Source organism: Lolium perenne, unplaced genomic scaffold, assembly GCF_019359855.2.
Source record: "Lolium perenne isolate Kyuss_39 unplaced genomic scaffold, Kyuss_2.0 unplaced33, whole genome shotgun sequence".
Classification (NCBI taxonomy): domain Eukaryota; kingdom Viridiplantae; phylum Streptophyta; class Magnoliopsida; order Poales; family Poaceae; genus Lolium; species Lolium perenne.
Genome location: NW_027248991.1, coordinates 236,798 through 249,842, shown reverse-complemented (window position 1 = coordinate 249,842; position 13,045 = coordinate 236,798). Strand labels below are relative to the sequence as shown.

The window sequence follows — 13,045 nt, the reverse complement described above, 5'->3', positions numbered from 1 at the left end:
GTGCAGTGCCCTGACTAACCATGAAAGCCGATATCTGCAGTCATTTGGCAGATTCGGCTAGGGGGGCATATAGTCAGATGAACATGCGTGCAGATAAACACGTGCAGACATGCGTGCAGTGGAACATTGGGGGCCGATTAAGGAAAAATCGGCCAAATAAAAAAAAAATTTCGCACGAAGCGAAGCCGATGTGCAGCCATCGACTAGTACAGTCACACAAGACCAAGACCGGCTGGTTATATGCTCAAAGTTCACATCGACATCAACGGTCAGTGCAGGGAAGGAGCCGACCTGACCTGCAAGGCGCAAAAGGTAGACTGAAGAAGCTCGGGGGGCAGCTCACCCTGGAGGTTCTCTGCTCTGGAGAGCCGATGTTGCTGAAATCGGTTGGTTCTGCATCATAACTTGGGAACCGATGGCGACACATTTGGTTAGTCCACTGATATGCTCACCTTGATAGAGGCTCGGGGGGCAACTGATGGCGCAGGATTTTCTATTCTTAAGAAGCCGATTGAGATTTCATCGGGCTGAAAACCCAGTGGTATCGACTTCAGCATCAAGTCGTTTCAGCAGTGGTTCTGGGGCTCTCGTAAGAACGTCGATCTGCCTAGTTGTCCGCCAGAGCTCAAAGTCATCAGTTGGGAAAAGCAAAAGATCGTGAAGGATTGATATGTTAACGTCAACTCTCGGGCATTGATCAAATTCACGATTGCTCTAACGTCAAAGGGACGAAGCATGGGACATTGAGAGACCGGTGCGTTGTCATCGGCTCGTTAGGCATTGGCTAAGTGACGATCGGCGGGGTCAGTATCAAAGGAAATCGGCTGAAGTGGCATAAGAGAAATTGGCAAAATCAAATTGGGGAATTTCTTCATTGATAAACCAGATTTCTTACATAGAAGAGCTGATTGCTCTCAAAAGGGAGTACTAAGGGGATACATTGCCCCGTCTACTGCTGCTGATCCTATTCTAGAGATCCTATTCTACGGGCCGTCACTGCCCTCGTCGTCACCATCGTCAACGCTGTCGGCGCTGCTCCCGGCGGGCTCGTCGTCGCTGCTGTAGCGGCCGCCGACAGGACCTTCGTTGTCCTCGTCCTCCGCGTCGTCGTCGTCGTCATCGCTATCATAGTCACTGAGGTTCCCTGGCCAGGGGCAGTGGCGCTTGGCCGGCGGCTCGTCGGAAGTGCTGTCGTCGTCGTCCTTCTCCTCCTCTTCCTCTTCCTTCATCTCGGAGGAGGTAAAGTCATCCCAGGAGAAGCGATCGTCATCGCTCTCCTCCTCCGATTCCCCGTTGGCGAGGAAGCGGAGGTCGCTCTCCCCGTCCGTCGAGGACTGGTCGTCCTCGGACCAGATGGAGAAGTCATGGTCTGACTCCTCCCCGGCCTCAATGGCGCGGCGGATGTTGGCCGCATGGACCTCTTGTGGGCTTGGTGCTGGCATCGGCTCGGGGGAGGAAGAGGACTCAAAGGAAAGTCCCGACGAGGCAGAGGAAGAAGAAGACATGGTGCGCAGAAGGGTTTTTTGGGTGCCGATGGCTGGAACAGAGGAAGGGGATAAAGATAACTAATCAGTCGGCACGGTTAAATAATGAGAAACCTGGTGAGAATTACTGCCATTACAGTTTCCGAAGGGGTGATGTCAGAGCTGTCAAATTTTGCAGAGAAGCTGAGACAGGGCATAATGATGATGGATGCTGCAAATAGCTCGGCTCTGCCACGACATGACCCTTCGAAAGGAAAGCATAATGATTTTGGAAATATTATTTCCAAAACCAGGGGGGCATGTGTTATCACCAGATTTTGGCCAAATCAGGAGGTGGGCCGTTAGAGAGATGGGCTTGGAAGGTTACACGTGGAAGATCTCTGAAGTGGCCTTGCACGGAGAATTTGGGCTAGATTGCCCGTGTATCTTTAATTATAGTAGATTATATCTTAGATCAAGAATTAGAGTTTGTATCGTGCACGATGGGATATTCCCACGTTAGAAAGTCCGCTGGACTATAAATATGTATCTAGGGTTTATGGAATAAACAACAACTCACGTTCAACCCAAAACAAACCAATCTCGGCGCATCGCCAACTCCTTCGTCTCGAGGGTTTCTATCAGGTAAGCGACATGCTGCCTAGATCGCATCTTGCGATCTAGGCAGCACAAGCTCCACGTTGTTCATGCGTTGCTCGTACTGAAGCGTCTTTGATGGCGAGCAACGTAGTTATCATAGATGTGTTAGGGTTAGCATAGTTCTTCGTATAACATGCTTACGTAGTGCAACCCTTGCATGTCTAGCCGCCCTCACGCCTATCTCAGGTGTGGGGGCGGCACCCCGCTTGATCATTATTTAGTAGATCTGATCCGTTACGATTGCTCCTTGTTCTACAAGGATTAGTTTAATATCTGCAATAGTTAGGCCTTACAAAGGGGGGAGGATCCAGCGGCACGTAGGGTGGCGTTCGCAAGTCCTAAACAGGATGTTCCGAGGATCAACTTCATGTTGGTTTTTAGGCCTTGTTTAGGATCGGCTTACGATCACCGTGCGTGGCCGCGAGGCCCAACCTGGAGTAGGATGATCCGATTATGCGGTGAAAACCCTAAATCGTCGTAGATCTCATTAGCTTTATCTTGATCAAGCAGGATCACCATATATTCGTGCACCCCGTACGAATCATGGGTGGATCGGCTCCTTGAGCCGATTCACAGGATAACCTGAGAGCCGATCGAGGCTCGTATTTAATGTTTACGTGTATGCCATGCAGGAAACTAAGCGAGGCATCCCCATCACCTTCCTGACCAGGTATAGGTCAGGTGGCACGCTCTTGCACTTCGCATCGCCGCGTGTGACCAGAAGAGCATTGCGGGCCGTCGCTCGGAGGGGTCTCAGCCAGCCGCAGCTCTAGGCTCTTCCCGGCTCTACAGTGTTGACAAGTCACTGCCCGCCGGTGGGTTTTGGCAGTCAACACAATCCTGCCGCTAGCATCCTTGTTGCTCATAATATCAGAAATGGTTGCTTCACTCACCACTTTCATCGGGTGCTCTTCAAAGTAGTGCTTGAGCTTTGTGGCGGCCATGAACACGCCATAGGTCATTTTCTGGAAGTGAGGGTAGTTTTGTTTTGAGAGGGAGAGCACCTCGCTCAGGCAGTATACCGGTCTTTGCACGGTTTTTCCTTCCTCTTCTCTTCCACCACAACTACAACGCTCACAACCCGGTTTGTTGCTGCTATGTACAACAGCATGGGCTCCCTTTCTAGAGGTGAAGCCAGTACCGGCGCGGTTGCCAGCATCGTTTTTAGCTCTTTGAACGCTGTGTCTGCCTGAGGGGTCCAGACGAAGGTGTCGGATTTTTTCATCAAAGCATATAGGGGCAGAGCCTTTTCTCCCAATCTTCTTATGAACCGGCTTAACGATGCCAAGCTTCCGGTGAACTTTTGCACGTCCTTAAGATCGTGCGGTATGGTCATTCTTTCGATTGCCCGGATCTTTACCGGATTAACCTCAATTCCTCGGCTTGATACGAGAAAGCCAAGCAACTTGCCGGCTGGGACACCGAAGGTGCATTTTGCCGGATTGAGTTTCATCCGGAATCTTCTCAGATTGTCAAATGTTTCCCTTAGATCCTCGATCAAGGTTTTCTTGACTTTAGTTTTTATCACGATATCGTCCACGTACACTTGCACATTCTTTCCGATCTGATCAAACAAACACTTTTGCATACAGCGCTGGTACGTTGCACCAGCATTGCGCAAACCAAAAGGCGTGCGGGGTAATGAACGCAGTTTTTATTTGATCTTCCCTTTTCAGGGGAATTTGGTGGAAACCGGAATAGGCATCCAGGAATGACAACAGTTCACATCGAGCAGTAGAATCAATCACTTGATCGATCCGGGGTAATGGGAAAGGATCTTTTGGGCAAGCCTTGTTCAGGTTGGTGTAGTCGATGCATATGCGCCACACCTTGGGAGCTTTTGCTTCAAGGTTCTCTTCTTTCTTCTTCTCGACCAACACCGGATTGGCTAGCCACTCAGCGTGTAGTACTTCCACGATGAAACCGGCAACCAACAGCTTTGTCACCTCTTCACCAATGATTTTCCTCATGTCTTCAGCGAACCGGCATAAAGGTTGTCGCACCGGCTTTGCATCCTTCCGGACATTCAGAGAGTGCTCAACCAACTCCCTCGGAACACCTACCAAGTCATCGGTAGACCAGGCAAAGATATTCCAATTCTCACGGAGGAAGTTGACGAGCACGCTTTCCTATGCCTCACTCAGGCCAGCACCGATACGAACGGTACGCTCAGGGTAAGCCGGGTCCAGCACGATGTCTTTTGTTTCCTTGGTTGGCTTAAAAGCTGGTGTGCCCAAGTTGCCACTCATTGCCGCTAAGCTCAATTGTGAGGACTGAGCCAGCGCAACCGTAGTTTGCATCCTTCTTTTTTCTTCTGCTATCACCAACGATTCTGCCAGATTAGATCCGGCGGAAGCAGTTTCCAGAGAGACCTTGTAGTTTCCCACCACAGTTAAGGGTCCACGAGGTGCCAACATCTTGATCTTGAGATACGCCGTATGAGTGGAGGCCATGAATGCCGCCAATGCCGGTCTCCTAGCAGCGCATGGTAAGGACTGTCCAGGTCCACCACTTCGAACTCAATGTTTTCAACCCGGCAATATCACGCCCTCCAAATGAGACATCCACCCGGACTTTTCCTACCGGCGCGCAGGACAGACCCGGAACGATTCCGTGGAACATTGTGCGAGTTGGCTGTAGCATATTCTCTGTTATGCCCAGCGTGTGCATGGTGTGCTGGTACATGATATTTATGCTGCTGCCATTGTCTATCAGCACCTTGCTGAACTTGACTCGAGTCGTTGGCCCATGCATGATTGGGTCTACAACAAGAGCATAACCACCCGGATTAGGCATTATCTTGGGGTGATCCTTGAACGACCAAGAAATTTCCTGATCTGACCACAGCATGTATTTTGGTACTGCCGGAATCACAGCGTTCACTTCCATGGAATGACGATGTAGGCTTTGCCTGTCTGTTGGCTCAGTGACGAACACAACGCAGCACATGTCCGGATCCTGGTAAACATTCCGGCCCAAAGGTGCCGGTGGAGGTGGTTGGCCATTGCCTTCTCCCACCTGATGGACTTGCTGGTGTTGCTGCCGGTTTGGCTGAGGCTGTACCGGTAAAGCGTTTGCTCCGGTAAGCGGCGGCGGTGGTGGTAGTGGGTGTTGGTGCAGCATATCTTGCGATGGTGGAAGTATCGTGGTACAGCCTTGTGCTTGCACATCTTTTACCGCACCCTTCAACATCAAGTACTTGGTCCAAGAACAATCCTTCGTCAGATGATTTGACGGATTAGCCAGATTTGGTGTGTGCCACCGGCAAGGTTGGTACATAGCTGCTTCCATGGTGTATTTTGCATGTTCCTGCCAATTCTTTTTCTGGCCCCAGGGCTTCTTCTCAACCCATTGTTTTTTAGACCCGCCCATGGCTGCGATCCGGTTTTTTGCCTCTGGCTTCCACTGGCGCCGGAATTATCCTGCACCGCGGCTACTTGTTGCCCATACCTTCTATCCGGAAAATATTCCCTTCTTTTGTTGTGCCGGTTATCCCGGTATTGCTCTTGGCGCTGCTGAGGCTGGTTTGTTTGTTCCGGCTCAGCTTGTACTGCCGGTTGCATTGGATCTCCCAACACATAGTTATCCGCCACACGTATCATTTCTGCCAAAGTAGTTGGCATGTTTCTCTGTAGCTTTTGCCACAGCGGTGAACCTCTTCTGCACCCATTGCAAAACCAAGCAATGGCTTGCGCCTCGATTACTCCTTCACAAGAGTTCCTTATGGAATTTCACCGGGTTAGATAATCCCGGTCTGTTTCATGCTGACGCTGCACGCACAAGGCGAGCTGCTGAGGCCTGTTTGGCCTCTGGTAGGTACTGCTGAAGTTGCTCACAAAAGCTTCCTCAAAGTCCAGCCAGCCATTTATGCTTCCTGCTGGCAAGTTGTTCAGCCAGATACGTGCCGGTCCTACCAGGAAAGATGGTACAATTCTTACGGCCCAACGCCTGTTTCCTCCTCCAGTAACGGTTCCTCCGCCAGCAGCAACATAGACTGCGGTCACGTAATCTGCAAGCCAATCTTCCGGCTTAGTGGTGCCATCGTATGTTTTTGTGTCACGGGGCAACGTGAAGTTGCGAACGGGCGGTTCCTCTTTCATGATCCGTGGACCAAAGCACTTGGGACCTGGAGGGCCTTCCGCTTCAACCATTTCAGACAAGTACATCCTATCCAGCCTGTGCCTCGCATCCTGGTCTAGTAGGCATCTTTCTCCTAACCGCGTCCCTAAAGGGTTCCGGTAGGCTGCAACTCTTTCAACTCCTGAATCAACTTCATCGTAACGTTCCGTGTATACTGTGATGGAGGGAGTAGTTGAAACTGAGATTTAATGAGTTTCAACTAGGTTGAAACTCATAATTAGTACAAATTTATAAGTTTCAACTAGGTTGAAATTTATAAGTTTTAACTAGGTTGAAACTGAGATTTGTCACATGACATCAAGCGAGCTGATGACATCAAGCGAGCTGAGACATACTGTATTATGTTTCAGTCGCCTGAAACCTAGACACGCCGAAAAGAACAACTTTTTTTTTCCGAACAAACGCCCAAAAGACAACTTAGCAGAATGTTAATAGTTTGGATTAATTTGGAAGGCGAAAGTAACCCGGGTGAGATCATTTCCACCTCTGCAAATGGGCCCCCACTCGGTGAAAAAAAAGAAAGCCTCCAGTCTAGCTTCGAACAGACGTGCCATCCCATGGCGACCCCTGCCGCTTCGTCTCCGGCACCGGCGGCGGCGCCGCTACCGCCATTCTCCGACGACGACGCGACCTCCGACGGGTAAGTATTCCCCGGCCCCTCCTTCCCGGCGCCTCCCCGTTCTTGGATGGATGATTCGTTCCGATAGATCTGCTGCAGGCACAATAAAAATGAGTGGGGGAAGTTTCCTAGTGCTCGTGCGATCTGATCTTTTGTATTGTGGGTGCGCGCGTATTCTGTATTCTGATCTTTCGTATTTCTAACTGTATAGGTCCACTGAGAGTGAGGTCAGCGTGTGGGATTCACAAGGTACCTCTGCATTTCACTTCATATTATTCTCTGCCTCCCTCTCACTGTCATGTGTGGCGACGAGATTTTCTCACGAAATTTATCATCCGAGTCAGAATGGGAACGTCAAAGATTTCGTTACAATAATCGTATCCATTGAACTTCCGCATTGGACTTTCTTTTCTGCAGATTTACGGAGCCGTGCGGAGTGTTCCGAGGCAGAGCTGCTCGCCGCGATGTCGGTAGATGCTAGCCTTCTTCCAGCCCTCAACGATTTACTCCTCGAGGTGTATGCTGCGCTGCGGCCCAAGCCCATCCACTACCAGCAGCGGAACGCCTTGGTCCATGACTTCAGCAAGATGACCACTAAAATCTTCGGTAACTAGATAATACTCCGTGTGTTGCTGCGGCAATTCATAGACACAAAGTAGAAGATTATCGAAAGGTGTACGTTATCCTACATGCATACATTATTTGAAGGTGAGAATGTAGCAAAGTGTACATACGTTACGTATACCACATATATATCATTCAAAATCTAACGTGTCACACGACTGAATAGAATATATCCTTATAGTGCAAATTGAATCAGGGATACATCGGAAAGACATGGGAAGATATGTACTGTAACCATAGGAGCAGAAATGTGCGAAAACACCACTCAAATAACAAATGTGAATTTAAAAAAAGCCTTCAATAAACAAACACGGTGACACAGTCAGTGCCTTCGACACATGAACAGTTTTTCTATTTGTACCTGAAAATGGAAAGCATGATTTAATAGAAGATCGTCCAGTTGATTATAGAAAGAGATCATTAAATTTTGGGCGTACAACCAATGAGTTCTCCTGATCATTGTGACTGAAATGAACTCAATATAATGCTGAAACATTGGTACAGTAGTTATAAGATCCTTGCATGTTAGATATAACTTCCTCTGTAATTTAGACAACCACTGAAAGTGTGTCAAGCAGATTCTGGAAAAGGAAGGACGATCTAGCAATACCAGGAGAAGGTGAGATCCATGTAAGTATAGAGGGAAGGTTATAGTATTCCAGCTCGGTTATGTCAACGGGAGATTTATAGAAGGGGGAGATTAACTGACAGAAGGAGTAATTTTTATTTTTAAGTGCTTCCGTTACATACCGGAAGGGAGTGGAAGGATTGGATGAGTTGATCCGTTGCCAATTGACTGTTCAGTTGCTTCAGTTTTAACATTTGGTGGAGAATGAACAGAACGTAGCTATAAGAGAGGAACTGTCGATAGATTTTTTTCAGCAACATGAACAGCAGGTTTTGGTGAGGTGACATGCTATGCTGAGGTGGAGGGCTCCATGTTGATTGCTGATGTGGATAGGCTGCATGTTAAGAGAAATAGTTAGTGCGGATGAACTATTTAGTTATTATAGATTAAGGGATACCATACTTTACTTTTCTTATTACTAATGTCATCACTGAATAGCATGGATGGTGAGTGTCTTGCAGAAACAGAGAAATATTTTCATCTATCGTCACCAACTTTTACTCTCAGTTGTAACATTGTAACCAGCTATAATAATGAACTCATCGGCAGTCCTCTTTGTGTTTTGAGTTTTTTCAAATGGTCTGTAACTTACAACCCAACACTGTTAGAATTAGAAAGGATCTTTGTTCAGTCATCCAATGCTGCTATATTATACACTTCCGTGTGGAGCACAATTTATATGATGCTGATTGCAATGGATAATGACCCAACCTCACATTTTAAATATCCTAGGATGAGATCATGAACCCATATATGATGCTGATTGCAGTGGATAATGACCATGCACATTTAAATAACCATGTCTGATTGTTGCTTGAGTATTTGTCCCTTGCATGCTAGTTTGACCTCTCAGCTTAACAAATCATTGCAGGTAACAACAATGGGTTTCCAGTCGTGCAAGCGTTTGGCTCATTCACGATGGATTTGTTTACTCCCAAAAGTGACCTGGATCTCTCTGTCAACTTTAGTGCCGATACCGAGGATCAGTGTCCTCGCAATAAGAAGATCAAAGTTATCAGGAAATTTTCCAAAGTTCTGTATTCCCTCCAAAGTAACAACTACTTCTTGGAGCAGAACATTTTCACATGCTCACTAGCCTTTTGTGCGTCAATCTATCTTTTCCAGTAATGTATTAACAATTTCAGGGGATGGAATTTACTGCGGAGTTTTGCCTGTTGTAAGTGCCAAGGTGCCTATTCTGAATGTTATTGATAGGGGAACTGGCGTTGAGTGTGATATTTCGGTTGAAAACAAAGATGGCATGACAAGATCGATGATCTTCAAATTCGTTTCTTCACTCGATGAAAGGTTTCAGATACTAAGTTACTTGGTAATGTACATTTCTTTGTCTTCGTTTGATCATTTCCCTAGTGTAACATGCCAATGCTTGGGGGTTATGTCGAAAGCTTCGATGGCAATATCTTATTATTTCTCTATTTATTATGCAGGTCAAGATCTGGGCCAAGATACATGATGTGAACAGCCCGAGAGAACAGACAATGAGCTCGATGTCAATCATTTCCTTAGTTGCTTTCCATTTGCAGGTACCAAAGTGCATTGATTTGTTTTATTAGAAGAAGTATTTGAACCTCTAGTCTCCGGTTTGTTTTGACTAGTAAATATTGACCAATTACCGCATCCGTGGGTACTGCTGGTTGACTTAGATTGAGCAATAGCTCAGGAGTCAACGCATTTTACACTTGTTGGATTTGTCTATCTGATTAGATGTTGAATCTTCTTACTACTCTCTTATATTGTGCAGCGCAGACCCGTCATCCTCCAATATTGCCTCCGTTCTTTGCCTTGTTAAAAGGTACATGTCATTAATATTATTTTTTATTAAGTGGCTCCATTTTGATACTGTATTACCTATAAATGAAATGCGAAAATAATTTTGTTTCTGTCCCTTGTAGATGGTTCAGATTCTGCAAACGTCGAGAAAAAGGTCTTGCTGTTCCAGGGGTTTGGGAGCACAAACAAAGAAACAATAGCTGAACTGTTTGTATCATTAATGAGTAAGGCGAGTAATTTGACGCTTCATTTTCGAATCATTTCTTTAGAGAACATTACAATGAAAATTTCAGTTAGGTTCGTTTGGTAGTTAGAGTATGCCACCTCGACTTGTGATGGTCAGAAATGGGTAGCTGATTATGCTTACTTAATAAGTTACAAGTTTGGGCATTTGTCGTGCAGCTACTATCAGTGGAGAGTTTATGGGAGCACGGGCTCTGCGCAAGCAATTTCGAAGCATCGTGGATCTCCAAAACCTGGAAGAAAGGTGTCGGTAATCTAAGTGTAGGACTTCTGCAAATCGACTGGTATAATCTGAGACTCGCACTGTGTGCTTTATGATTTCTCTGCTCATCTTCATGTAGGTTGAAGACTTCTTGGACCGGTCACAGAACTTTGCGAGGGCGGTGGGGAAGGCGCAGATGCAGAAGGTGTGCAGGTGCCTCACAGAGTGCGCCTCGAACCTGACATATTTCATGAGGGGCAAGATCAACGCTCGGAAGCTGAAGACCTGTCTGTTTGGGCGGCTGAACCCGGATGATCTGGTTAGCAAGCCCCGGTTAAGAGACAGCAAGAGGAAGCAGAACCCGAAACGGAACCTGGAGAGCAGACGGGGGATGCAGAAGAGAGCAAAGCGTGCTGCTGTACAACAGGAGGACCAAGCTGATGCTGCTCCTGCCGCGGTGGTCACGCCTCCTGTTGTACAGCAGCAACGTCCCACCCAGACCCCGACCCCGACCCGGTGTTGTAGCAGCGTGGGAATGCCATCGTGGCCTCTCGTCACCGTTCCTTCCGGTTTCGGCTACGGGTTATCCGTCCGTCTGCCTGGCCCCGGGTTGCTAGGCCGGGCACCGGGCTATTTGGCTGGATCGGACGGTGGAGTTGAGCCACCGAGACAAGGCCCGCTTCTTCCAATGGCATGCTTCGCCAGAATGGGTCGCCAGCGGAGTAGTATTACAGCTGAGCAGCTCCAGTCCGGTGAGGTGAAGAAGAAGGATACCGGGAGTTAGAATCATGCAGCTAACTAGCTGTGGCTGTAGAAATCTGTTTGTGTATTTTGGTCCGTGTTTGTGTATATTATTTTGGGTCGAGAGTGTCAAGTTAGTCCTAGTACTATGGTAATACATATATATCCGAGTCTGAAATGTTTGTCAAGTTGGTCCTAGCCGTCCACATGAGAGTTGACTTGCATGCGTGGTAGGTTGACAGCCGCCATGTGGCATTTATTTTAATTTGCACAAAGCCCCTTGAAAAGTCTTTCATTCTAGTTTGGTGGCCCTTCTCCAGCTTGGGTCTGCTGCACTCTGCAGAGCCTCTACTCGCCCACTTTGCTATCGAAGCCACCGTAGTGCAATCCAACAGCAGCAGTAGAAGGAGCAAGTGGAGAAGGGAGACAAGGACAAAAGAAGCCCACATTTGTGTTGATTAGATTTTCCTGCATTTCTCCGTTGATTCTTTGATCTGACCAACGCGCAGCCGGTGATAGTGACAGTGGTGCTCAGCTATCAAGATCGGCTTCGTTGGCTTATATACATGCATGAACTGCATCTGCGGCCAGCTCTTGAAGATCAAAACATGCATGCCAGATGCTCGGTTGACCCCACTTGTGCAGCTGATGTTCTTAAGTTTTTGTGGTGGAGGGTACTGGTACCTTCTAACTGAGAAAAATCCAGACTTTTAAAAGTTCCAAGCAACAAAATCCTTGCATGGCCCTGTTGGTAGTTTAATGCTTAAAATATGTTCTGCATCGTGAGGAAGAAAAGTTGCTCTCACTAGATCTTCCATCCATGGTGCACCAGCAACCACGGCGCGACTTCAACTTCGTCGGCCATGGCAACTTTTCTTGTAGTGAAAGGAGATGGTTAGAACTTAAAAAGGATTATGACTTGAGTTTGCAATACCATCCTGGGAAGGCTAATGTTGTAGCTGACGCCTTAAGCGGTAAGGCTTATGTAAATGGACTCACGGCTGGAGAATTGCCAGGGGACTTGTGTAAACAATTTAAAGATCTTAGATTGGAGATAGTTCCAGAAGGATATTTAGCATCGGTGGAGGTAAAGCCTACATTGCTAGACAGGATTAGAGAATCCCAAAATGAAGACAAGGAAATGGATGAAATAAGAGTAAACATGAGTAAAGGCAAGGCAAAAGGATTTCATTAGGATGAACATGGAACACTATGGTTTGAAAAGTGTTTGCGTGTGCCCAATGATCCTGAAATTAGGAAGTTAATCTTCCAAGAGGCTCACGACTCACCATACTCGATACATTCGGGTAACACAAAAATGTACATGGATGTGAAGGAAAGGTTTTGGTGGACTAACCTGAAGAGAGAGATCGCTGAGTATATTGCCTTATGCGATGTATGCAACAGAGTCAAAGCAGAACATCAAAAACCAGCAGGATTGTTAAAACCGTTGCCTGTACCTGATTGGAAATGGGACAAGATAGGCATGGATTTTATCACAGGATTACCCAAGACTCGATCTGGATATGATTCTATATGGGTAGTGGTCGATCATTTAACAAAGGTGGCTCATTTCATACCTGTGAAAACCACATACACAAGCGCTAAGTTAGCTAAGATCTATATGCCCAGAATTGTATGCTTACATGGAGTTCCTAAAGGTATTGTTTCAGATAGAGGTACTCAATTCACATCAAAGTTTTGGCGCCAATTACATGAAACCTTAGGCACCAGACTTGAATTTAGTACAGCGTTTCACCCGCAGACTGATGGTCAGACAGAAAGGGTGAATCAAATCCTAGAGGATATGTTGAGGGCTTGTGCTCTAGATTATGGATCCAGTTGGGATGAGAATTTACCATACGCAGAGTTCTCATATAATAATAGCTATCAATCAAGCATTGAGATGGCTCCATTCGAAGCACTATATGGTA

The 13,045-nt window shown here is 47.0% G+C and overlaps 1 protein-coding gene across 1 annotated transcript; it reads left to right on the top strand.

The window, feature by feature from the left end:
- The first annotated feature begins 6,763 nt into the window (after window positions 1-6,763).
- On the top strand, window positions 6,764-11,299 carry LOC127303085 (uncharacterized). The gene is made up of 10 exons (XM_051333863.2): window positions 6,764-6,903; window positions 7,094-7,131; window positions 7,300-7,488; window positions 9,006-9,185; window positions 9,280-9,464; window positions 9,583-9,678; window positions 9,902-9,947; window positions 10,048-10,154; window positions 10,328-10,429; window positions 10,510-11,299. The coding sequence occupies exons 1-10, from the start codon at window positions 6,821-6,823 to the stop codon at window positions 11,152-11,154; spliced, it is 1,671 nt and encodes a 556-aa protein (XP_051189823.1). The 5' UTR covers window positions 6,764-6,820; the 3' UTR covers window positions 11,155-11,299.
- The last annotated feature ends 1,746 nt before the right edge of the window (window positions 11,300-13,045 follow it).

Coding starts and splice junctions, on each gene's coding strand:
- LOC127303085 (XM_051333863.2), top strand. CDS start 6,821: ATGGCGACCCCTGCCGCTTCGTCTCCGGCACCGGCGGCGGCGCCGCTA. Junction 7,489..9,005: donor GATGACCACTAAAATCTTCG/GTAACTAGATAA, acceptor AAATCATTGCAG/GTAACAACAATGGGTTTCCA. Junction 9,679..9,901: donor TAGTTGCTTTCCATTTGCAG/GTACCAAAGTGC, acceptor TGTGCAGCGCAG/ACCCGTCATCCTCCAATATT.